This window comes from Neurospora tetrasperma (assembly GCF_000213175.1).
Source record: "Neurospora tetrasperma FGSC 2508 unplaced genomic scaffold NEUTE1scaffold_81, whole genome shotgun sequence".
In the NCBI taxonomy this organism is placed as follows: Eukaryota; Fungi; Ascomycota; class Sordariomycetes; order Sordariales; family Sordariaceae; genus Neurospora; species Neurospora tetrasperma.
In genome coordinates, this window is record NW_009799179.1 from 1724613 (window position 1) to 1750061 (window position 25449).

General features: G+C 52.2%; 8 protein-coding genes across 8 annotated transcripts; 5 read left to right on the forward strand and 3 right to left on the reverse strand.

The window, feature by feature from the left end:
• Nucleotides 1-1056: 1056 nt before the first annotated feature.
• Nucleotides 1057-2058, forward strand: NEUTE1DRAFT_89515 (uncharacterized protein; the record flags this gene model as incomplete). Its single annotated transcript, XM_009857125.1, has 1 exon — nucleotides 1057-2058. One exon carries the CDS (start codon nucleotides 1057-1059, stop codon nucleotides 2056-2058), a length of 1002 nt encoding a protein of 333 aa, XP_009855427.1.
• Nucleotides 2059-5285: 3227 nt separating this feature from the next.
• On the forward strand, nucleotides 5286-6548 carry NEUTE1DRAFT_118535 (uncharacterized protein; the record flags this gene model as incomplete). The annotated part of the gene is made up of 2 exons (XM_009857126.1): nucleotides 5286-5873; nucleotides 5962-6548. The coding sequence occupies 2 exons, from the start codon at nucleotides 5591-5593 to the stop codon at nucleotides 6186-6188; spliced, it is 510 nt and encodes a 169-aa protein (XP_009855428.1).
• A 124-nt stretch (nucleotides 6549-6672) lies between these two features.
• NEUTE1DRAFT_125438 (uncharacterized protein) lies at nucleotides 6673-7293 on the reverse strand (the record flags this gene model as incomplete). Its single annotated transcript, XM_009857127.1, has 2 exons — nucleotides 6673-7060; nucleotides 7130-7293. The coding sequence occupies 2 exons, from the start codon at nucleotides 7291-7293 to the stop codon at nucleotides 6673-6675; spliced, it is 552 nt and encodes a 183-aa protein (XP_009855429.1).
• Nucleotides 7294-9952: 2659 nt separating this feature from the next.
• On the forward strand, nucleotides 9953-12363 carry NEUTE1DRAFT_132645 (uncharacterized protein; the record flags this gene model as incomplete). The annotated part of the gene is made up of 3 exons (XM_009857129.1): nucleotides 9953-10175; nucleotides 10232-10925; nucleotides 10986-12363. The coding sequence occupies 3 exons, from the start codon at nucleotides 10010-10012 to the stop codon at nucleotides 12361-12363; spliced, it is 2238 nt and encodes a 745-aa protein (XP_009855431.1).
• A 728-nt stretch (nucleotides 12364-13091) lies between these two features.
• NEUTE1DRAFT_149495 (uncharacterized protein) lies at nucleotides 13092-14552 on the forward strand (the record flags this gene model as incomplete). The annotated part of the gene is made up of 2 exons (XM_009857130.1): nucleotides 13092-14130; nucleotides 14211-14552. The coding sequence occupies 2 exons, from the start codon at nucleotides 13234-13236 to the stop codon at nucleotides 14496-14498; spliced, it is 1185 nt and encodes a 394-aa protein (XP_009855432.1).
• Nucleotides 14553-15011: 459 nt separating this feature from the next.
• Nucleotides 15012-15584, reverse strand: NEUTE1DRAFT_54313 (uncharacterized protein; the record flags this gene model as incomplete). Its single annotated transcript, XM_009857131.1, has 4 exons — nucleotides 15012-15151; nucleotides 15259-15425; nucleotides 15461-15496; nucleotides 15559-15584. Coding segments are annotated over 4 exons (369 nt in total), but the record flags the coding sequence as incomplete, so codon positions are not given.
• A 966-nt stretch (nucleotides 15585-16550) lies between these two features.
• Nucleotides 16551-20060, reverse strand: NEUTE1DRAFT_132647 (mitochondrial Valyl-tRNA synthetase; the record flags this gene model as incomplete). Its single annotated transcript, XM_009857132.1, has 2 exons — nucleotides 16551-19752; nucleotides 19832-20060. 2 exons carry the CDS (start codon nucleotides 20013-20015, stop codon nucleotides 16688-16690), a joined length of 3249 nt encoding a protein of 1082 aa, XP_009855434.1.
• Nucleotides 20061-21817: 1757 nt separating this feature from the next.
• NEUTE1DRAFT_125443 (uncharacterized protein) lies at nucleotides 21818-24893 on the forward strand (the record flags this gene model as incomplete). The annotated part of the gene is made up of 2 exons (XM_009857133.1): nucleotides 21818-24104; nucleotides 24168-24893. 2 exons carry the CDS (start codon nucleotides 21850-21852, stop codon nucleotides 24505-24507), a joined length of 2595 nt encoding a protein of 864 aa, XP_009855435.1.
• Between the last annotated feature and the right edge of the window lie 556 nt (nucleotides 24894-25449).

Here is a 25449-nt window from a genome sequence, read left to right on the forward strand (position 1 = left end):
GAGAATTTGACTTGATGATACCCCTCAAACAATATCCAAACTAGAACTGGGATACTCGTCAGGTCTTCAAAATCGACCGTCTGACTAGTGGGCGAGCCACTAGTCAGGACTAGCAACTCGTACACGACCAGCAACTCGTACCGGATTCTTGTATCGGGTCGGTATATGGTGTGCATGCATTGTACATGCAGCTCGGGGGGTAAAATGTACTTAGACTATATACATATGCAGGTAAGCCCGCTAACTGGGTTAGCGTAGGCGACTTTGGTACTAAGGGTTTTTCTTGGCCCGTGCAAGTCGCTCCCGCGGTACGAGTTGCTGGTCGTGTACGAGTTGCTGGTCCTGACTAGTGGCTCGCCCACTAGTTAGACGGTCGATTTTGAAGACCTGACGAGTAGCCAAGAACTAAGAGAGGATTACTTGTGGTCGATGTGTTGAAGGGTTCGATGCCTGGGGTCTTTGAAAATTCGTTACAGAAGTAGGTACCCAAAGTACATTACTGTTCGCAGAAATTCCTGGATGCGATAAGGGTTAGGGGTATCATACTGGCTCGGCGATAAAGCGTCCCGAGAAGCTGGACTAAGCCATATGCGGATCCAATGTCAACAACCCAGGGGCGATCATCCCTCCTCCTGCCGTCGCGATCTTCAACCGGCAACACCAGCAACACACTGAGTCGGACTGCGTGCGAGCGATATCCTTTGAACTACAAAGACGGATAAAGTATTTATCGAACAATCATAACCCAACGTTTTCCAAGCTTTCGCTCGCAACCATATTCCAAAAACGGGATCTCCAGGATACTGCGCCTGTAAACCAGACCACGCGTAGCTTCACCCAACCCCAGAGCATCGTGCAATCCCATCGCTGGAAAAAAGCAACGACACGGAAGGAAGGAGACAGTGGGGGAGAAAGAACAATATCAACATAAAAATAATGGGTTTGCGCCGAACGCCGCCCCCAGAGGCTGGGGCAGTAGCAGCAACATCGCAGGCACCAATACCGCAAGGGACAACACCGAGAGCCATGACGCCGCGAACAACGACACCAAGAACAATGACGCCAAGAGCAAGGACCACAAGAGCAACAACGCCGAGGTCGGGGTCTTCAGATGTGACCGCCCTTCTTCAACGCGCCGCCGAAGTACTCCAAGTCCTCGGCTCCCTTGATGCCTCTACGCGGGACGAAATAACCATCATCAAGATCTCCGAGCCTATATCAAGCGCATTACACTCAGCTGCAACCAAGAATGCCAGCAGCAACAGCGGCAATGACGAATCACATAACCAGCAACCAAGCACCGCCGCCCCGCGCACCTCAGACGTTTCCGCCCACAGCGCTTCCTCCGCGCTCGACGCGCCCACACCCGCCAGCCTCGAGGCCGATCTAGCGCACTACAAGGAACTTTTTGCCAAGCTCCGCTTCTCCTACGTCGAACAGGTCACCAAAGAAAAATTCATACGCGCCATCGTCGGCGATCCCCCTTTGATCGTCACGCCCCAAGAAAATGCAGACCTCGAGGCGAGCAATATGGCCGCCAAGGCTTCGCTCAAGGCGCTCAAGACCGAAGTCGCCCTGCTCGTCGAAGACCTCGAGTCCCGCTCGCGCGAGCTGGCAGCGCGGTACGAGCGCGTGAAGCTGGACCGGGTCAAGCTGAGGGAGCTACCGGGGAAGATGGAGGAGCTGCAGAAGAGGGTGGATGAGTTGCGGACGAAACAGGCCATCCAGCCAGGGAGCCAGCCGGAGATGAATCTGCCGCTGGCGAAGACGGCGGTGTTGGTGGAGGAGCGAAGGCAGAAGGTTAGGGAGCTGGAGCGGCAAGTGGAGCAGCTGTCGAGCTTGGCGCCGAGGAAGAGAAAGGAGATGGAACGGCTGCAGATGGAGGTTACGGCTTTGGCGGCAAAGAGGGCGCAGGTGAGCGCAGCAGCAAGGGAGGCAAAGAGGCGGAGGGAGAATGCGCAGAAGGCGGGTGAGACGTACGATGAGATGGAGGCTAAAGGGAGGTGGTATCGGGCGAGCGAGGCTGCTTTGAGGGAAATGCTGGGCTTGAAGGAGTAAGGGGATGAAAAATGCGTTGTGTTTTGTTTCAGTTACCTCCATGGGTTCGCGGATTTGGTCACAGAGGGGTGTTGATATCACGGGGTTCGGATCCGGAATACTGGCGTCAGGAGTATGGACAGTGGCTGCCCATGACTATAAGCAGGCGGGTGGAATTGAAGATGCCTTTTGCGAGTGTTTTTGCAATCAATGGAAGTTAGCACCGAGGCCAGGCTATGTACCTGCGCAGTTGTCCCCTTTGGACTAGACTTTGATACCGATCGCCTGCCGTGTGGATCAACACATCGGTTACACCTTGACCCAAATCGGAGATTGATGCGGGACGGAAACGGACTGTTGCCGCTGTGTGCCATCATGTACAATCCCGCGCCAAAAAAAACGACCAATTGTTTTTTGCCCGCAAAAAAGACCAAAACTCAACTTCTTCACTCCTTAGTTTTTATATTCAACTACCTTTTAAAAGCAAATATACTTTAGAAAGAGAGAGGTAAATGGTTATACTTACTCAATATATACTTAGAATTAGTTTCTTTCTTTTAGCAGTATAATGACAACTGTCGAAATGAGAGCATGAAAAGTATTTTCAGTTATAGTGGATTTATAGTGCATTTTAGTGGATGAGATTTGAGATGCTTTTCGGAAAGTCACTTTGGTACTTGCCCTTTCGCGCCCTTTTCAAATGCATCCTTTCAGACAATTTGCATTAGCATCTCCTCTTAAAGATATTTCTAATTTAGACGTAGAGTAACTTTTGTAAAAAGGCTCGTCAAGATATCAAGAGTTGAAGAAGTTGACTTTTGGCCTTTTTTGCGGGTAAAAAAAGAGTTGGTCGTTTTTTTTGGCGCCCCACTGTACTTGGCTTATAAAGTGCCCTCTGCTCATCTCGATCATGATCTCCACCGCTGAGGTTGTACAAGATCTCATCGCCGTGGGCAGTCCCCTCTCCCTACACAAGTGGGATTTGAAGGTGGCCCGTTACGCACCCCAATGAACCGGCGGACTCGACGATCTCGCCTCACCTTTTGGACCTTCCGCTGCTGAAGTGGCTAGTTCGGGAACGAGAATGTCCCTATGCCATGATCACGCCGTGAATTCCCTTGCTCTTCATAGTGTGGTGTGTGTAAACAACCTTCCGGAGCGGGGGAATGGGGAGCGTTGCATTCATCGTAACGGTGGCTTCTCCGCACCGACCGGGGCGATCTAGTCGGGTAGGGGGAAACCTGAAAGGAACGAATGAAGGGGACGGGCCGATGTGGTGATCTGACATTCTCACTTCCACAGCCAAAGTCATCGAGGACAATAAGTACATGATCTTCCCAGGTGTCACCATGTTGATGGTAGCTGGGTAGGTAAAGTTCAGTGACAGACGAGAGGGAAGACTCTCAGAAGGAACATTGACTCTTTGATTGGGACGATATACAAATCTCAACGCCAATCCATCAAAAGCACCAACGACAACCACCATCCACATATCTGGCATGCATATTATAGTTCAAGAAAACGCGGGGAACCTCCGCCCATATTCCCGCATTCCTCGCTGTGTGAACGCTCCGAGACCGGGGGTGGACATGCGGGGGTTCTTGTGTGTTTGGGCGCAGAGCCCTTACGAACCCAATGGACAGACAAATCTCAAAGAAAGGGACTTCGAATAAACTTGACTATACATCGACTAATTTCAAGAATCCAGCAGATCATCACTCTGTCCTCCAAGTCTTCCAAGTCTTCATAGGAATAACCAAGCCGATAACCGCCCTCCCCGAGCCTCCAATAACTCCGCGCTGAATCAAGAGTTCTCTAGCGCCAGGAAGAGTCCAAGTCTAGTGTGAAGGCTAAACACACCACTCACCACTTCCCACCTCGGCACCTCCTCACCATTCGTTGCCGATTGGACTTTTTTAGGGGGAAGTCCAGACCTTTTTCCTTCTTTTGTTTTACGCTTCTGAACCATTGTTCATAGTACAATTCCTCCTTGCATTATCTTATTCACTCTTGATGTCCGCGTGTTACCACTGAGGTATGCCAGAGAGCAAGATTGGTATGGGAAAATATTGGACTCATTTCCAACTTTGACCATCATCCTCTGCGCATTGTCGGCTTTCGTAATGAAAAAGTACAACCAACCAAGTTAGCGGTAAGATGCCCCGGGAGGGTACCTAACGAAGGATAACGGACCTCCGTTAAACGAGGGAGGACAACTCAACCAGGCGCAAGTGAAGGCGTTTGCCCGCATATCTTGGTGTTGTGGGCTACCCACCCCCTTGTCCCCTTGTTGAAGGAACTACCACATGGTTAAGTCATCGGTAACCATGGACAACGAAAAAGCCACCGGATACCCTGAAAGTGTCAATCACCGGTTAGTTCAACTTCACTAACCGCAAGCCATGGTTGATTCCATCGGTTCAGCGGTTCAGAGTTCGGACGTGTGTGTGTGGTTGGCTTCCATGGAACTCGTTTTACATATCCATACAACCCTTTGAATACGGGGAGAGCGGCGTGGTATTTTGTAAGCTGAAGAAGAAGACAAGGTGAAGATCAAGCGGGGTGATACAGTGATACCCGATCTAGCAATAAATCTCAAATCTCAATCTTTCATTCCTTCCGGGCGCCCCGAGGAGCAGATTCCCGTTGCTGGCTACGATAGAACATCTTGTGAAACAGTCCGTTCCGTTCAGGATTGGCGTTGGGGGGGCACATGATGCATAAACGCAACAGCCAACATACATATGTACAGGTATGTACAGCTGAGAAAGAGGAGAAGAAAGAGGAGCATATGTTCGCAGCCCCTCGCATAAATGCAGAGTTCTCGGAAGCGTGCCCGCTTAGAGTGGCAAGTTTGCCCGACATATAATACTTTCGCTCTGGTGTTTTCAGTTCCTTTCCTCTTCCTCTGTCTTCCACAATCCAAGATTGCCGGACATAACCTGGTTGAAGAACCCCCCACGCTGCTCTCCCCTTTTCAAATTCTTTCCAAACAAAACGCTGGGACACACTCCCACTGGACGGTGACGGTGTCCGATACACGAAACTATTTAAAAAGGAAAGCGCACCCATCACAGCACAGCTGCAACCTTCCTACCGCCGCCCGCCCTGCCACGTAGTTGCATATCCCTCCCTACTTTATTCCTTGTTTCCTTACCCGGTGTGATCAACGTCTGGTGCCGCCTATCAGGTCTCAGCTTGAGGATATAAAAGAGTCACATAGTCTTGAACGGAGAAATTCGTTGTTGTCAACGAAAAATTGCCAAAGCGCAAGTTGTCGACAACCTGAAGCGAATTTTGATACAGGCACGATAAGAAGTCAAGTTTTGGTCCAAGCTGCGCCGAGCTGAACAAGCCCCAAGCTTTGCGTTGTCCGCCTTCAAAACCAGCACTACGATTACCAATCAGGAAGGGTATCACAAGGGCGCAGATACGGACCTCATCCTCCCACCTTGTTGAAAAGTGGTCAACAGGTCCTTCCTCCAACAACAGTTTCCCGGGTCACCTTCACCAACAATCACGAAACCACTTGTTTGAGCAAATATCACCTACAATGGCAGCCCGGCAATTGTGGACTCCTCCCAAGGAGGCTGAAGCGGGTCTCTGGAACCCTGGAGCGCCGAGACTCTGGTCCCCTAGAGAAAGGAGCCAGTCGACAAGCACAGTTTCCTCAGTCTTTTCAGCCTCTAACGCTGATGGAAGGATACGCTATTCCGGCCGGCGTTTTGCGCAAATCATCAAGCTGAAGGCCGAGTACATCGACAAGTACCGGGAGGTCCATGCTGCTGTGTGGCCTGAGGTTGCGAAGCAGATCAAGGAGTGCAACATTCACGATTGTACGCCGTTCCTCTTTCGTGCTGAAACAAAGTCGGCAATTCTTGTGCTATCACAACCATGATCATGGCTAACCAACTCGGTGCACAGACAGCATCTTCCACGACCCGGACACCGGCATTCTCTTTGCCAATTTCAAGTACGTCGGCTACGACTATGAAGGCGATATGGAGAAAATGCGCGAGAACCCAAAGGTTCGCGAGTGGTGGAAGATGACAGATGGATTCCAGGAGTCCATGGTCCCGGGAGCAAAGAACAGCGAGTCGGGAGAGCCGTCGTGGTGGAAGCCCGTTGAGGAGGTTTTTTACCAGGCATAAAGTCTGTGGATTTTCTGTATCTTTTCGTTTGTGGTCGGTTTGTTGAATGTCTGTTTTCTATCAGCGCAAATCCTACGGCACCAGCGGGTACTCGTGCCTATCCAACATATGCCCGCTTCTGGGTGTGGCCTGTGAATCTGATCGACGGAGTCGAGCTATTAATTGACCGTTACTTGCGCCAGGAGACTAATACGGCCAAGTTGATTCTGGTATTCAGCAGTGTAGGGCAGTCGTCGAGTGATTTGGAGCCGCTCAGCTTTGGCGAAGCTTAATTTGCGGGGAAGTTGTGTGCATTGACCGACGATCATAGGATGCAGTGCCGATGTGCGCTGTGATCTACCTCGGCAGAAACTTGTCATTGGTGATCTGTTGGGCTACTCCTTCAGTTTGCTAAAGAGGCCGCTGAAGATGCTGGTAGGAGACCCGCCTCCTCCACGATTTCCATGCCGTCTCGCCTCGTTTCGGATCCTGTAGTAGAGTCAAGTTAGCCTCGAGACAGCCAGATTTTCACAACAGCCAAAAAGATGGCGTACCATTCCTCCAAGAACTTGCGATTAGCCAATTGGCGACCATCCGTGACCTTGGTTTGCGTTTGCGCCTCCTGGGCATCAAAACTCAGCAGGGTCGGGATCGAGTTAATCATATAGCTAAGACCCAGTCCAGCTTCCATAACATCAGGAGCATCGTACTCGACGGTGCAAAAGCCAACGCCGCCCTCCTCTTCACCGACTCCGGTTTCGACGAGCTCGCGCAACAAGGGCTCCACTACTCGGCATGTAGGGCAATAGGAGGTGGTCCACAGCGTCAACAGCGGCGTTCGAGAGGAGGATGAGAGAAGCTGGTAGGTATGGAACTGATCGAGATTACGAACACTGAGGACAAAAACAAGAGTTAGTGACCTTGCGACAAATCAATGGCAAAGCCATAATGGATGTACGCACGACTGGTAGATTTGGTTCTTGGCCGCAACGATGCGTGAGGTCGAAAAGGACGCGGCACTCGAAGCAAATTGGTTGCAGGTCACTGCCGCTGCTGCTGGGGTCTTGCCGAGCAGGCGCCTGGAGCTGGGGAGAGCCTGTCTGCCAGACGAGAAGAGGAAATGCATGGTTGCGCAGTGACAGCTTCGGTTGCGGCTCTTTGGCTGTCTGGGGTCTCAATTGGACGGCACTTCTGCGGTCGTTTTTACCGGCAATGATTGTGTGATGTGATGCTGTCGGGCGTAAGCTAATCGAGATCAGAAAGGGAAGAGCGTGATGGATGCGATGGTGAACTGGAGACCGTCTGGGAATTCGGTGGTCACCTCTCGCACCAGCGCTAGTAGTAACCTGGAACAAAATATTTTAGCGCTCCTACGCCAAAGCCAGGGTACAAACAAACAATTGCCTATCCCACCGAGTGCCCACACTGCACACACTGGGGCATACACCAAAACATGACTCCATTCACAGCGGGCAACAACGAACCACCTCAGATGCTTCCATTTCAGGCCGGGTATGGTACCTACAGTCAGCTTAGAAGTGGTAAAAGTGCCCTCTGCATGTACCGAAGTCAACAAACATGATAGGGATGAACTGTATCAACAACAAGAACTGGAGCTAAGGTAGCGAAGAGATAGAGGTGAGGAGCGCCCAGGATCACGCAAAGTGAATGTCAGATTGGTTGCGTCATAACGCATCCAGCCCTCGTCTTTTCTGTTTTAGGGGACCAACGAGGTGAGGGTCCGCCTTTCATTTCTTTGCAGGGGTGCTGCAAGCCATGGAGATCTTGCAATGGCACCACACCCACTTCCCACCTCAATCATGAACATGTGAGCGCTGGCAACTGGGCAAGGGAGCATTCTGGTCTTTTCGAGATGGTGTCCAGCTGAGTGGGAGCAAGGCCGAGATAACCGGCTCGGGAACATTCCATCCCTGGGCATTGGGTTCGTCACTAGAAGCATTGTTGTGCATTTTTATCATTTATGAAGACAGTGTCACGAGGTGGGAGAGACTTTGACTTGATTCCTTGCTGGAAGAGACGGGTTGAATCTGTGACCGCAGTGACTCGGGGGACATCCGAGCACACAGGTCAGTGGGATCCGCCGCAACAGACCGTCGTCGACCCCGGGCGGAGGGCTCCTTCCAAGGGTTTAGGCCCTCCGATGGTGCTTGGGAGAGATAATTCGGCGTCCGATTTGTCGATGCCTACCAAAGGTCCCCCCGGCCTTAACGGATTGAAAGATAAGTGGGAGTGGGTTCGGCGCCTTGAGGTAGGATCTGCGTCGCTACAACGCTGCTAGCTCCGCATCTCTGGCGCATCTCTGGCGCATCTGTGGCATTTGGCTGCGGATACCCGAACTGCCCGTAGTGCGGGGGACCATGAGAGGCGGGGGGTCTCTATTCGGAAGAATGGTGTGAGCTGGTGCGACCGGGCAAGTGCGACACCTACCTTTAACGTGACCGTTTGTCAATTGCGGCCATTCTACAACCGTCCAACAACTTACACGCGATAAGACGGCATCATAGAATAAGCTCAGCGATTGTCACGACTCGGGAGGTAAGCTAATGCGAAGCAACCTTTATATCCTGGCCTTTGATCAACCCCGGGCAGTCCATCTCGTATGCTCCGCTTTCTTTCCGCCAACGGGAGACTCGAGTGCTCGCACACGGGGCCAAAAGTCAAGGAGGACGGCAGGACGATAGACACCAAAAAACCTCGCCCGGTATTTGCGGTTTTGTCCTGGTCTGAACTATTGTCAAGCCCGCCACATCGGCTCATGCCCTGGATCGTCGATCCTTTGCCTTTTTGCGCCGGCCGTGGTCTGTCAGATTCGCCTGATCAGCAGTCTGGGGACTCCCAAAGAGCCTCTCAGGACAGCAAACATGATGCCCATGGAGGCAACTGCAGCAAGAGAGAGTCCTTGTCGACCATCTTCCCTGCCTCAAGACTCCCACTCAATAGTGGTGTACGTGGTCCACCTGACGACTGCTCTGGCTCAACACAAGGAGCCGAACCAGGCGACAAAAAAAACAGAGTTGTGGATCATTCTTCAGCCGTTGCCTTTCAATATGGCCCGATGCCTGGTAGTTTCTCCCATTTTCCGTCAAAGGGCCATCTTGGCTCGGGGCTTGGCGGACCTCGGCGGCGTTTTGAAGGGGCTGGGAACCTCCCGGGACAGACCCCAAACTCCCACGGCAGGGTCGTCTACAGCATGGGTTCGACCCACGCGCTGGTGTGTCTTAGCGTGTTCAAGTGGACACCCATTGATACCACAGATACACCCAAGTCGAAGGCATTTTCCACCCAAGTAAAATCAAAGAGCGAAAAAGCATGCAGCTATTCTCAACAACCGCCGCTTCCTGTGCTCACTTGACCCTTCTCCTCCTTTCGTTTCATCCAGGCGTGCCCTTGTTTCCTGTTTCTGATTTGCGCCATATTGGAGCATCTTGATACCTGTTGAGGAAGGAGAGTTGCCAACCAGAGAGCTAGTTCGACCGGCCCTTGATTTGACGGTTCATGACGGACTACTTGAACTCCGTCTCCCCTCCTTCCTGCATACTGCATGCCTTTCTGTCATCTTTGCCTAGGGTATTCTTCACCCATCTCTAATTCATATCTGCCGCATATGCCTTACATATATCCTACATCCTTCTTTATCGCCGCAAGACAGAACAATATACTTGGTCGTTGTCATCATATCAAGATCTTGACGTCTCCTATATACACCGGTGCCTACGATTCGCGTCTGAACTCGCCCGCACACCTTATACCTTTCACCCCATCCATCTCAACATAGTGCTCTGTCTCGCCAGATACAAAGTACAACAAAAGAGTTTGAAGCAATGGCTCCCGATCCTGAAGCGGGTAGCACACCACAAAAGGGCGGATGGCGGTTGTTTGGACGAAGTTCGACCAGGGAGCAGGACAACGCAGAGATCCCAGGGAGGGGAAGACTACCAAAATGGAATATGGGCATTTTGAACGATAGAGAAACCATTGAAGTACCAGGTAAGTCTACCCAGGTGCATCGTTCTGCATTTACATTAGTCCTAACCTCCTCCCAGGCTCGGTCCTGCTACTGGCCGCGGACCACAACGAGCCCCTTGGCCTGCGGAACGCACCTGCGAGAACTTCCCATTCATCAATCCCAACCGCCGTTATTCGGCCTCCAGAACCCCCACAGGACGAAAAGAAGAAAACGAGTGACGGCAAAATCATTCTCGAACCTCAACCAGAAGAATCTGCCAATGACCCCCTCAACTGGCCAACATGGCGCAGAGATTCCGCCCTGCTCTCCCTGGGCCTTTTTTGCATGGTGGGCGGCGGCATGACCCCTCTCCTTGCTGCTGGCTTCACGGATGTGGCCAAAGAGTTTGATGTCAGCGTCTCGAGCGTATCACTCACGACAGGCCTCTTCATGCTGGGCATGGGCCTTGGCTCCGTGATCTTCTCACCTACAGCTATCCTGTACGGTAAGAGGCCAGTGTACCTCTTTGGGGCTCTGTTGTTTGTCTTAACATCTGTATGGTGCGCCGTTTCCAAAAGCTTCGTGTCTTTGGTGCTTGGAAGAATCTTTCAGGGCATCGCTGTGAGTCCGGTTGAATGCCTTCCGTCCGCCACTATTGCCGAGATCTTCTTCCTCCACGAGCGAGCTTATCGAATCGGCATTTATACGCTGTTGCTTCTCGGCGGAAAGAATTTGGTTCCTCTGGTCAGCGCTGCCGTGATCGAGAGCCTGGGATGGCGCTGGACCTTTTGGTGAGTTTCTTGTTTCCAATGTCGGTACCGAGTGATTTGAAGTCTAACCAGTCACTTTAGGGTTGTTGCCATGGTTGTTGGTTTCTGCGGGTTTCTGCTGTTCCTGTTTGTCCCCGAGACGTTCTGGGACAGAGTGCCTCATCCAAGGAAAAAGTCATCCAGACCAAGCTTTTTCCGCCGCATGTCCTCGAAACAGCACATTCGGCGTTCGGACGCCGCAGGCGTCAGTGTGCCACCCAGCGCTCTACCCAGCGCTCGCCATAGTGAGGAAGGCCCGACTCCAGCACCGGCGGCTAACCATCGCCGAAACGTTCACGTTGGATTTGCTACCGACGCCGAAGAGCATCATGCGGAAAAGGATAGGGAAGCCGCGACACGACAAGAAACCTCTGAGAAACCCGATGAGCTCCACGATCCGAGTGTCCCCATGACAGCAGGTATCCTCGCGGAAGACAGCCATGCTACACGCCCCGAGCTTATCACTCAAGAACCTTCATCATCTGATAACTCGACAAAGCCCCATGTCTTCTACATGCCCGACAACATCGAGAAGCCTAAGTCTCCTTACTCCTCAGAGAGGTTTGCCAGACAGGATCACCCGGAAACGGATACCGAGTCCCAATCAGTGGCTAGCTCCCGCGCGGTGGGTAGCAGAGTTCCATATACTGCGGCCCTGCGTGATCAGCCCGCAAAGTCGTTTGTCCAGCAGCTCAAGCCCTTCCATGGTCGCTTGAACAAGGACAAATGGCACAAAGTAGCTATCCGGCCGCTCATTCTTTTCTCTTATCCAGCGGTCCTCTGGTCAGCCATTGTCTATGCATGCTCAGTCGGATGGCTTATTGTGATATCCGAGTCTGTGGCTGTCATCTACCGCGAAGGTCACTATGAATTTAACGCCCTGCAGACGGGTTTGGTTTATATCAGTCCCTTTGTCGGTGGTATTCTTGGCACGGCTGTGGCGGGCAAGGTATCGGATGTCATTGTGAAGGCGATGGCCAGGCGCAATGGTGGCCTCTATGAGCCAGAGTTCAGACTTGTCATGGCTCTACCTGTGGCCATCACCACGGTCATTGGCTTGATGGGTTTCGGCTGGTCCGCGCAGTTGGGTGACCACTGGATTGTGCCGACCGTCTTCTTTGGTGTTGTCTCGTTCGGATGTTCGCTTGGCTCAACAACCAGCATCACCTTCTGCGTCGACAGCTACAGACAGTATGCGGGTGAGGCCCTGGTCACGCTCAACTTCAGCAAGAACATTTTCCACGGTCTCGTCTTCAGCTTGTTTGTGACTGGTTGGCTCACGGACGACGGACCCAAGACTGTATTCATCTGGATCGGAATCATTCAACTTATCCTGCTCTTTTTAACTATCCCGATGTACATCTACGGAAAGAGAGCTAGAATGTGGACGGTCCGGAAGAACTTTATGGAGAAGTTCTAGGTGAACTTCCGGAGAGTCAAATACACTTGAGGGCTATTGTCAAGGTAGACTGTGGAAGCCTTGTGAGCGGTAACCTGTCACCGATTGGTGAGGTTAGTCATGAGTATGATTAATGATTATGTCAGGAAGGGAGTTATAAGGTGCATTCATTGACTTGGTTGGGATACTTGTACGGATTTTGCATGATACCATCTTAGTAGCGTTTGCATATAGCAGTTTATTGGACATTATTTACTCGACGTCTAGATGGGATCCTTAACTCCGTGAATGTTGGGCCTGCTTGTGTGACGCCAAATTTGTGCTACTCTTGAATAATCGTTTTTGAGCATGGCCCAACCGACTGGGACTTGTTTGCCGAAGATCTTTAATTACTTGTAAGAAGGTATGTAGTGGGAGTGTTGAAGAAATGGGTACAGTGACAAAACACCACAGGGACGTGACATGCGTACTGTGTGCTAGTGCTATACAGTAAATAATGACCCCTCTATTTGCTCTCCTTTTTCTGTCCCTTGCGAGCCCCACTAGAGGTATCTTTTGCATCACAGCTGAGGTCTCGTCACACAAGCTCACAAGGTTCACCTTCCTCGACTTAATTCACTGCCATTGTACAACCCGACTCTTTCGGAAAGAACTTTGTCTTATCTTACCTGCGTTCATCCCATCACTCTTCGTTTGTCTTTAAAACACTGGAAACCACTCATTTCGAACCCGGGGCAACCACAACATCACACTACCTACATATTTCTCTAGGGAAGCATACAGATTATTCTCGCATCAACATACCACCACATCGATACTCCCTTAATACTCACCTACCAATCGATCTTACATTCACGCCTAACCTGAGCGGCTGCTTCAAAAAGACAGAAAATGACATCCAGAAATATCCCCCACCTCCTAGAGCCATTGCTCGAGATTGAGCCGTCCCAGTCACAATCTCAAATCCTCCTAACGGGCATCCTCGGCGCCAACACCAACTGGCTCCTCCTCCGCTACCTGTACACCTTGCTCAAATCTTCTTCCGCATCCAGATCCTCTCCCCCCTCACGCCCACCAGCAGCAGCAGTATCGCAACCCCAAGGCCAAAGACGTCTGGGCACCCGCATGCCGATAGCTGCCGAGCCGGAATTCGAGCTACGCACTTCCACCCACGCGCAACAACAACAAAATGGAGGAGATGCTGGTGATCAGGGTGAGAGTGGGAATGAAAGTGTGGGAGTGTTGCTGGTGAGCTTCCTCCGCGACTTTGCGTTTTGGAAGGAGAGCGCGGGCAGGTTGGGCCTTGATCTGGAGGGGTTGGGGAGGAGGGGGAAGTTGGGCTTTGTTGATGGGCTTTGTGTGGGGTTTGGGTCGTCTGGTTCTGATGGGGAGGGTGGTGTTGTTGGTGGCGGAGGAGGGCTTCCGGTGAGAAGACCTCCGGTGCCATTGGCGGCGACTGGGGGGTCATCAGCAGGAGCAACAGGAGCAGTGCCGGGACGAGGACCACCACAAGCACCACGACCTGCTACAACAACAACAACAACAACCACCACCGGGGGATCATCGTCACAAAGACCCGTCGAAGGAGAAAGGTGGAAGCGCTCTCTTCCCAGTTTGGCAGTGGCAGACGTGAGCAAGACGCTGCACTCTGCTTTGGATGAGCTGTGCCAGAAGAATAAGAAGGTTGTGTTGGTTATTGACCAGCTCGACTTTTTGCTGGCGGCTACGTCGGATGGGAACGGGTTGGTTTCATCAGCTTTGCAGGATTTGCTGTTGGATCTCAGAGAGGTAAGTCGCCGTCGTCCCATGGGGAGATATCTAGGCCAAAGGAGATATTGGACAAAGACACTGATGTTGAATAATATTAGAAATCACATGCTACCATACTCACGCTGTCCGCCGACGACCCATTGATCGCTTCGCAGGTGACCACACTTGACAAGGATCACGCGTCGTTTGTTTTGTCACTGGCGCATGAAGCAGAGATGGTTGTGAGCCTCCGATTGCTTGATACTGGCATCGCGAAGGATGTGAGTGGTGTGGTCAGGATTACGCGTGGCGGAGACAGTGGCGGCGAGAAACAGATAGAGGAGAAGGAGTATCTGTATCATGTCGGGGGAGATGGTAGTGTTCGGGTTTTCGAAAGGGGGCAGTAAGTAGCTGGTGGGTATCAGGCCTGATATTGAAATTGATAATCATCACACATCACGTCATATTTGACATTCGTAGCCCTCCCAAATGTCCAAATGCTCAAGTGAAAAACGGAACTGGAATTGAAGAGTAGTAAAACTTGCTCAACCGGGCGACACTCAGCCCACCACCAAGTCTGAGAGCTTGCTTGTCCGCGGGGAGACTTTGCTGTTTCCACTTCAGCAAAAAGACGTTACGCCATTGTATCTCATGACCATGTTTGCTTCTTGCATGTCAAGAATGCTTTTGAAGACCAAGTTCCCGCGCGCGCGCAAAATGAAACCTCGTGCACCTTTTGCCCGTTGATGTGATGTAGCAGCAGCAAAAAGCGAGTTTAGGTCCGATCCGGAGATAATCCCAGTCCCTGGTTACACCGCGCCCGCCAAAGAAAACGATCCCGTCCCATTTGTCCCACTTCGCCGCCGCCAGTTCACGTTAATCGACCCGAGAGAACCGAAAATCCAACCCAGTTCGCTCGTTTAAGCAGCGACGGGACCCTTGGAGCCCTTGGGGACACCGGTCTGGAAGCCGTTCTTGAACTTGCGAGAGACGGTGCTGAGGTAACGGAGGCGACCAGTGCCGGTGGTCTTTCTGCGCTTGGCCTTCTCAGACCAGTTGTCTGTATTACACACCCTGTTGTCAGCATCCTGACACTTGCGCCCAAGATCCGGGGGAACCCCTTTGGTAGGCGCCCCCTCGAGGATGATGATAAAGAGTCCAACGTACACTTGCGGGTCTTGGCGGCAGGGTAGCCGCAAGAAGCGCAGACCTTCTTCTGGTTGTGGAGCGAACGGCGACTGGTGAATCGATTGTCAATCTCTTGTTCTCTTGTAGCGGGTGGACGTCGTTGATAGTTTTCGTTCATCTTCGCGGCCGTCGACCCATGTATTCTCCTTCCTCAATCGGTTTCGGATTCGTGTCGACTTACCCGCAACGTCTGCAAAGACCGTGGGTCTTGGTGTGGCTGCATGGAGAATTAGTTACCCTTATTCGACGGTGTCCAAGCCGTATGGGTCCTCAACATACCGCTTGCCAAAGCTCGAAGTTCCCTTAGCTGTTTGCGACCGTGTCAGCCCATTGTGTTCCGACCATATTGCATCCTCCTATAGCTGTCGTGCATAATTTCGTCTTCGAGCCGTAGATCGTCCAGTTTACAGTCGCTCAGTGCAACATTTCGACCGGATCGTGAATTTGGTCGTTGGCGAGGGGTCGATCAAAAATGGTATCGGGATACGTCGTGTGTCTGCAGGATCGGGGAAAACCTACTCATTTTGGCGGTTGCTGTATTCAAGCAGAATCAGTATGACCGTAAGGGACCGACTGTTTGGGGTGGAGCGGAAATACCTTCGTCGTCGTCACCGGGCGGAGCGTTGTCGTGAGTTGGATGATTCTCTCAAGTAGGGGATCGCGAAATTTTGGGAATGTGCGGCAAGCCAGATTTCCCGCTTAGGGCTGCCGCGTCTCCCGCCACTGGTGGCTGAGTACTGTGGCTTGCGTTACAGGTTGGGCGTACATCACTGCACTGTGCACTACTTAGCGTTCCGCCCACCCCGTTCCTCTTAGCGGACCCACAATTTCCATGCCGGACAGGCCCACTCGAGACTTCAGTCATTCAAATTTCATGGCAGCACCGCAACGATGAAGCAACTAATGAAGCATCAGTTCTACAAGATATTTTGATGCTTCAGGCTGTATGGTAGTGAATGGCTGTACGGAGCTGATAACCAATGAATACACCTACAAATCACTTTCAAGGGACCACAGCGACCTTGGGAAAACAGACTCTTGTATTATCTCAAATTCCCAGACAAAATACGTCCCTATCTACCTCTAAGCAAGAACGAAGAAGGGAGGTCTGAGTGCTGAGATAACTATCTCTTGTAAATGAGACAAGCAGGACAAAACAGAAAAACATGCCCAAATGAATTGGATAAGATGCAGGTTTGATATACTCATCAGTTAACGGAAAGTCGAAACACTACATGCATCTCTATCACGCAAAGTTTTACAGTGGAATGATTCAAATTCCGAACTACGCCGTTTTGATTGAGAAAAAAAAAATATACTAGCTACAACGTTTCAGACGCTTTGAGCATTGTTCGGACACTCAGGGACCATACTAAACGCTTAAACAGATGCCAACTCCGAATTTCATTTAAATCTTGAGCTTGCTAAACTCCTCCAGAGTGCGTTGGTAGTTCTCCTTTGCCGCTTGGGCATCAGCCAGCTTCTGCTTCTCAGACTCCTGGACAGCCTCGCTGACCTTCTCGAAGCCATCCTTAGACAGAAGCTCCTGTTGCTTCTTGATGGTGAGATCAGTCTTCTGCAACTTGGTGGTGATCTTCTTGATCTCGGCATCGATGTCGCTAATGCTACCGCCAACCTGGAGAAGGACGGTGATCTCGGCATTGATGACATAGACGGCGCAGCCTCTTGGCAGCTCCTCATCAGCGCCCAAGACGTTGACCTCCTTGACGCCCTTGCCGCAGAGTGTCCTGATGGCGGCGAGCTGAGCACTAACAGTAGCAAGGCTGTCCGCAGTAGTAGCCTTGATGAACGCTCTGCCATCCGACTTAATGTTATAGTCGGCAGCCAGGGAGCGGATGCCGCCGGCGCACTTGAGACCAAGCTCATAGTCCTCAGCTTCGGTAGCAAACTCGAGCTGAGACTCAAAGGCAGGGTAGGGAGCAAGCATGATGGTCTCGCCATCACCCTGCTTGCGAGGAAGACGCTGCCAGAGCTCCTCAGTAATGTAGGGCATGATAGGATGGAGAAGGCGCAGCGCCACATCAAGGGCATGATACAGTGTCTGTTGCACGCTCTGCTGCTCCTCAGGGGTACCGTCGCTAAGGATACCCTTGCTGTTCTCGATGAAGACGTCGCAGAGCTCGTCATAAAAGAACTGGTAGGCCACCTTGGTGGCTCTGGAGAACTCGCGGGCCTCAAGAGCCTCATTCATGCCCTTAACGGCCACGTTCATGCGGTGAAGGATCCACTTCTCGGGAACGGAGAACTTGGCGGTGTCAAGCTCACCCTTGGGCACAAAGTCTTGAGGAAGCTTACCAAGGACGTACTTGCTGGCTTGCCAAATCTTGTTGCAGAATCTGCGGTAAGCGTGCATAACCCTGATGTCGAAGTTGATATCGCCACCGCCAGTGGTGTAGGAGAGAAGGGTGAAACGCATGGCGTCCGCGCCGCACTCGGGAATACCGCCGGGGAAGGCAGTCTTTTGGTATTTGGTGGCTCTGGCGACTTCCTCCTCCTTCAGGTTACCGACCAGCAGCTTTGCGTGGAGATCCTCTAGTTCAATACCGCGAATGATGTCAAGAGGGTCAATGACGTTGCCCAAAGACTTGCTCATCTTCCTGCCCTCGGAATCACGAATCAGACTGTGGCAGTACACCTCAGTGAACGGTACCTCTCCGGTCATCTTGAGACTGAGCATAATCATACGGCTGACCCAGAAGAACAAAATGTCCCAGCCGGTCTCGAGCATGCTGGTAGGGAAGAACTTCTTGAAGTCGAGGTTCTCAGTGTTGGGCCAGCCAAGAATGGCCATAGGCCAAAGTCCGGAGCTGAACCAGGTATCCAGACAGTCGGGGTCCTGCTCAAGAGTGAACTTGCGGCCGGCGAACTTGGCCTCAGCCTTTGCCTGAGCCTCCTCTTGTGTCCTGCCAACCACCCATTCGGACTTCTCATTCTCACGTTGGCCCTCCTCACCCTCAAAGATGACGCGGTAAGCAGGAATGCGATGGCCCCACCAGAGCTGACGGGAAATACACCAATCCTGGATATCAGAAAGCCACCTCTTGTAGGACTTAGTAGCACTCTCGGGGGAGATCTTGACCTTGCCCTCCTCGACAACCTTGAGCGCAGCTTCACCCATCTCCTTCATGCGAACCCACCATTGCTCGGTCATCATGGGCTCAATAACGTCCTTAGACTTCTCACAAAGGGGAATCTTCATTGGGTTGGGTTCCTTCTTAACGAAGAGTCCAAGCTTGGTCAGTTCCTCCACAACAGTGTAACGGGCGTCGAAGCGCTTCTGTCCCTTAAAAGGGCCGGCATTATCGTTGAGGGTTCCGTTCTCGTTCAGAATATTGATGAACTCGAGGTTGTGACGCTGACCAAGCTGGTAATCGTTGAAATCGTGGGCCGGGGTCAACTTGACAGCACCGGTACCGAACTCCTTATCGACGTAGTCGTCGGTGACAATGGGAAGGAGACGGTCAACAAAGGGGTGGCGGGCGAACTTGCCGACAAGGTGGGTGTAGCGGGGATCCTCCGGGTTGACGGCAATACCGGTATCGCCAAGCATGGTTTCGGGACGGGTGGTGGCAACCTCAATCGTCTCCTCGGAACCGTCGATCTGGTACTTGAAGTGTGTAAGAACACCGAACTCGACCTTCTTGTCGTAACCGGGGACGTCGAGAAGTGTACGGCCGGTAATCTCCTTGGTCTCGACCTCCAAACCACTGAGCGCGGTGTTCAAGTGGGTGCACCAGTTCACCAAGCGGTTGGACCTGTAGATGAGGCCCTCGTCGTGAAGACGGCAGAAAGTCTCCATGGTGGCAGCGGTGAGGTTCTTATCCATGGTGAAAGCCTCGCGGCTCCAGTCCATCGAGCCGCCCATAAGCTTCTGGGCATTGTTGATGCGCTGATGGTATTCACCCTTCCACTCCCAGACGAGGTCTGTGAACTTCTCACGGCCAAGTTCTTGACGGATCTTCTTCTCCTTCTTCCAGAGCATCTTCTCGACGACGGACTGGGTCGAAATACCGGCATGGTCGCAACCGGGCACCCACAAGGTCTCATAGCCCTTCATGCGGTACCAGCGAATCAAAGTATCTTGCAGGGAGTTGGCGAGAGCATGGCCGCAGTGGAGAGCGCCGGTAACGTTCGGAGGTGGCAGAGGGATAACGAACTTGCCAGCCGAGGGTTTCCTGCAGCTTTCAGGCTTGAAGTAGCCGGCCTTCTCCCACCATTGATACCATGCCGCCTCGACGGCGCTGGGGTTGTAGGCAGAGAAGTGAGGGTGCTCGAATGATTGGATGACCTTCTTCTCGCCAGCGGGGGTGGTATCTTCGTAAGGAGGCAGGGCAGGAGTCTTCTCCTTCTTCTCTTTGGGGGCGGACTGAGCAGCAGGCTGCTTCGCTTTGGCGGCGGCTTGCTTGGCGGCGAATTTGGCGGCCTTGTCGGCCTTGGCCTTCTCCTTCTTGTCTACAAGAGCAAAGAAACAGGTGTAAGTTGGTGGCCACAATCGCACATGGGAGAGTTCAGATCCACGAGCCTCACGAACCATTCTTCTTCGGCGCAGCGGCAGGCGCGGCAACGGGTTGATCTTCTCCCGGCATGGTGACTTTTTTGTTGTTATTGTAAGTCGAATACTGTCGCGGAACAGGAAGAACGCGGGTCGACGTGATTTTAAGCAATGAATGCCTTCTCGAGCTTCCAATTGCCAATCGCCACAACGAAAGCGGCATCCAGAGGACGATAAGGGTCAATGGGCAGCTGAAGGGTTGATTGTTATAGGCGGGCCGTCAGGCTGACAGGAATTTCTGCGGCCGCCCTTCGGAGGGGCAGACGGACTAGGCCGGCCGGAAGCCATGGCCATGAGTCAAAAGATTTCCCACGCACGGGCCCCACTATACCTGTCAGCCCGCGTACACTACATACAACTTTACAAGTGTTTGAGGGGTACCTGGTCACAGAGGCCAAGCCCCTCTCCCCACCCTCCATCAGGGTGCTCCCTTTACCCTATGGGAAGTACCACCATAGCGTCGAGTTTGATTCCATCTTCCGACTCCGATACATGGAACCTACCTTACCTAGAAGTATTTCGTCGATATAAGGGAAGGGATGCACGAGTCACTGTAGTAAGCTAGGTAAGTAAGTACCTAGGTAGCTATTGCCTGTTGGCTTGTTTAGACTCACTCACCAACAGTCGGCTCACATTCGGGTGGCGTCAGTATTTGGCGACCGTTCGAGTCATTTCGTGATTCATGGTGAAAAGGGAACTGGAGACCCAGAATCGATCTTTCCCAGTCATATTTCTTTTCTTATAGCGGTTTTGTAGTCCCGCGAGGGCTTTTGATTTCTCCTCAGCTCAGCTTTCAACGATGTTGGAAGGGTTAAGATATCTTTGAGCTCTTTTAAGAGGTTTTGAGGTTGCTGTGCCTAAGCAAGACCGGAAGACTCGACACCGGGAATCCTTAAGAAACAATTTGTGGAGCTTGTGTCAGAAAGTTCGAGCGGGCATCCCGACATCTGGCTAGGTATGGAGAATATGTCACATGTCACTCGGGAACGCAAAAACGCGCGGAGCCTGAGATGTGACGGCGCATGTACATGTTGAGTCTTCCAGAAAGAAATATCTATCAGGGCAGTGGCTCCCCTTCTTTCATCCACACGATTCACATACAGTAGGTGTGTGCCCGAAATTCTTACAGACCCAAAAGGGCCCGTGTGATCTCTTCGAAGCTGTGGAGTGAGTGCCTTGGGTGCTCGTCTCGATGACGAGGAGCGGTTGCTCCCACAGCGGCATTGCTCGAAGAGGACTAGAGGTAGGTTACAGCAAGCTTGGTGGGAGATCTGGGGAGAACCCATGTGATATCCGCCTGCTAAGGTTAAATTGGACCCTTGTAAGCTCCAGTTGGTGCCCACCAGGGACATCGTGGCACGGCAAAGCACAACGTCAGGCGGGCAGCTTCAGCCCGACAGCACAGAACTCGGTCCCCTCGCAAATGGAATGGAGGCCCAGCCCTTCTCTGCTGCCATTCCTGCCAACCTTTGAAGCCAGCCAGTTCCATTGTCCAGGTTAGGTGCGAGGGCATCTGCCAGCAGTACTTGGCAACCCGAAGTGCGCTCCCCTCCACCCCGCTCCCCCAACGAAACTCATCTGTGAACTTCGCTTTCCGATTTCCAGTTTATTTGATTCCCAACCCCTTCTCCCCAGCTTCAACCCCTCTTCGTTTCTTCCCCCCCTGCGACTTGATACCGTGAACTACAACTCACCGTCCTTTCCTCGACAATTTTGCCCTTACGTTCTGGGCAATCAGCGTCTATCATCTTCCTCCGAATCGAGTAACGCCCATATCCCCGCAACTCGAGCCACCGACGACATAGCAGTGTATACGAATGATCGGGCCCACCGCCACAGACGGCTCGAGCAGCAGCTGGTCCCCATAATTAAAGATTCCAGAGCGCATCGAAACGCCCGCTCCACCAACTTGATACATTGATTTGGCTGCCAGCTTTAGGAGGCGTTTCACGGCGTATATCAGGTGCTCGCGGTGATCAGCCGCTCCTGATCCCACGATGCGTACTCCACGAGTTGCCATACTGGTCCTCTTCTTCTCTGCCTCGGTGTTCCTCTTCTGTCGTGCTATAGCGTCATCTCGCCGCGCGAGCCCAGCAGTTTCGCATCTCGCACCTGAAACGTCCGGGTTGCGATCCTTCTTCTCGTTTAGAGCTCCGTTTACGCTGTTTCCTCCCAATGCAGCCATCAGTCTCTTTGACGACAACAGCACCTTTTTCCCGGCGCGGCCTGCGATATTCGGGCCACCACTCCCGAAAGACGGGCTTAGTGGGCAACTTTGGGCGGGGAGTGGGTTCACAGATGACAATCTCCAAGATGGGCAGGGTGAAGGCGAGCTTGGCTGTAGTGATTTGGTGGGGTGGGAGGGTGCGCCGGGCCGGTTGTCTATCAAGATGCCGAAACAATCACCAACAAGAGACACGACCGGCAGTACCACGTTCGCTCACAAAAAGTTCAAGGGGAGCAACATTGTAGACGGTTCTGCAGTTGATCACGAGACCATCTCGAGAACACACTCAAGCAAGCAGGAAGTGGAAATGGTGGCCGATGATGGGACGGATGATTATCTACACCAAGGATTTCGAACAGATAAAAATGCTTTCGTCGACACTCCCGCAACCTCGAGCTCAGGCCATGCAGACATCCAGTCGATCCAAGAGACAGCCGAGATAACTGGCAAGATTGTGCTATTGAGCCGAGGTGGTTGCGGATTCCTCGAAAAGGTCAAATGGGCTCAGCGGCGTGGAGCGATTGCACTCATCGTTGGTGATAACCAGAAGGGCGGGCCACTGATTCAAATGTCCGCACGCGGTAATGTTGATAACGTTACTATCCCATCTGTTTTTACCTCGAGAACTACTGCCCACCTCTTATCCTCTTTGATGCAACCAGGAAGTTTCCTTCAAGATATTCTCGATGAGAGCGGCTATCCGATTTCAAACGCCCAGCATTCTGGGAAGACCAGCAAAAGAAAATCGCCGAAATGGTCCGCAAAGCACGCCAGATCTACACCTGAAACCAACTCCAAACGACAGTTGACCAAGGTAACAGGTCCTCAGGGAAGCGTGTCAGACAGTGGTACTCAATCCAGCCCTTCGCACAGAAGCTGGATTTCGCGGCTCTTTCATTGGGGCCCTGGCAGTGACAGCGCAACTGATAAAAGCCGGCCTCCAAGCAGCGGCTCTTTGGATTGGATCATAGTGGACGACTGGAGTGATGAAAAAGATAAAGTGATCAAAACCGGTCTTGACAAGACTTCCAAGAGCATTGGCGATAACTCTGCCTTGGCTTCGGACTCTGGCAGAAATCCTGAAGATGGTTTCCAGATTGGAGTTCAAGACTGGCGCGACCCTGATTTGGCTTCCTCTTCGCCCAAGAACAGCGCATCATCTGTTCGCCACGGTGGTGATGAGTCCGCTGGTGATGAGCAAGGGGCTGGTACCTCCGGTGCTTCCTCAAAGCAACCCGGCAAGACTAGCCAAAGTGATACGAACGGACCGCAAGGAGGCAGCATTACTCCTGGCAGCGGCCGATACGACCGCGAGGTCCTAGCAGGCTCGCAGTCTGGACAACGGAGCTCCGACTCATCTTCAGGTTTCTCGGGTGGGTTGATGTCCAAGATATTTGGTGAGGACGACGGCGAAGATTTTCCTCCGTATGAGATACCGTCTTTCTACACCGAGAAATCATCTTCACCAGCAGCTGCAATTAGCCGGGCGGGAAATCGAGAAGGGCTATGGATTACTATAACACCCACAAGCGGTGCCAGTCCGTTTTTCGACACCCTTCTTGTTCTGGTAATAAGCCCTCTTATTACTTTGACAGTTGTATACGCTCTCCTTATACTACGCGCCAAAATCCGTAGACGGAGATGGAGAGCCCCGAAATCCGTTGTGGAACGTCTTCCGGTACGGACTTACCATACTGTTCCTCGTTCGCCAAGTCAATCGTCGAGGGTGCCATCTCCCAGCGGTGCCTCAACTCCTACGACTCCGTTACTCCAAGGGCCATCTAGATCTCGACCAAGGTCTCGTACAACGACAGGAGTCCCTGAACCCGCGGACTTGTTGAGGGTAGATAGTGCCCTGCAAGCGGCGAGGGTGCCGGCTCACGAGAAGGGAACCACTCGCGCTAGCCAGTGGAAGAAGTACATGGGACGGCAGAGGGAGTGTGCCATTTGCTTGGAGGAATACGTGGATGGAGTTAGCAGGGTAATGAGTTTGCCCTGCGGTCATGAGTTCCATGCGGAATGCATGTAAGTGACATCCCCCAATGCCCCTGAACATTCAGAATTGTCAGCATGCTGACAATACAACAGAACGCCTTGGCTCACCACTAGGCGCCGCACATGCCCTATCTGTAAAGGCGATGTTGTTAGGTCTTTGGCACGAGGGTCTTCGTCTACCCCGCGCTACGAGCCATACCGCGATGATGATAGTGAGGAGGAGGATGGCGGTCAGGCTTCTGGGTCCGGAGACAACATGTTCAGATCCGAGTCCCCAGCGAGGAACACTGATGTTGAACAAGGAAGGGCTGCGGCTTCAGCGCCTGAGAGAGGGCGAGGCGGTTTCGATATTGGCGATGGGTGGTTCAGCGCCTTGTCGAACAGTCTCGGGACTAGGCCGACATTTCTAAGCCGAAGGACAGACCACGAGTGAGCTCCAGCATGCGCATTTGATAGAAGGAGATACCTCGGGAGATCGTCATAGCATACGGATTTGGTTGGGACTCGAATCGCAGCGGTTCAAGCTGCAGGAATATTCATTCTTTTGTTACGCCGCATTTTACGCAGACTGGGACCATTCGCGGACATCAGGTACAGACAAGCGTTGGAAGTAGTTCGCGAACTCGGGACGCAATGTCCTCCACGTTCGTTAATTGGTGCAACCAGGCAGATTGGTATTATGGACTTGTTCATTGTCAGTCTGATCCGGGTTACAGTTTGTGTACGCAGATAAAGTTGGAGAGCAATGGTGTTGTGAATGCCTGTTGCGGCGTCCTGTCAAAGTCTCTGGAGGTATTGAGCGGCCGTTGACCATCTCAAGCACTGAATGTAAACCGTATCATGAGTGATACAGTAATGTGCCATGTAAAGCCAGACCCAACAAATGCTGGGAATTTCCATGCCCAAATTATTTAGTTTAGTATGGCTTGGCCTGCTGACTGCTAAACCTGCAGAAGGGCACCACGGAACAGAAGTGAACAGGGGCATGAAAGTGCGAGACAAGACCCTACGAACATCATCCAAGCGTTAAAGCTGCCTGAAATAAAAGAGGAACTGACGCTAGACGGGTATGAATTTCCTGTAGACTTTTGCACTCGTTTTCACATGCGTGGTGGTGAGAGGAAAGGGGGGTAGGAGGGTTAGGGTAAGTACTTTCTCACACCTTAACCATCCCCGCCTGGCCGAAGCAGAATGTTTATGTACGTACATCCCTCGCGATTTCCGACTGAACAGCAAACACAAAACAAACTGGTCTTTTCTTTGTTAATGGCATGTGAAGGTGGGATGGAATAGCATGTGCGAAATTCTGCTCATTTGATCTGTTTATGATTCGTTTGCGCGATCTACATTGAAAACCAAACCACGTCGCTCCTTC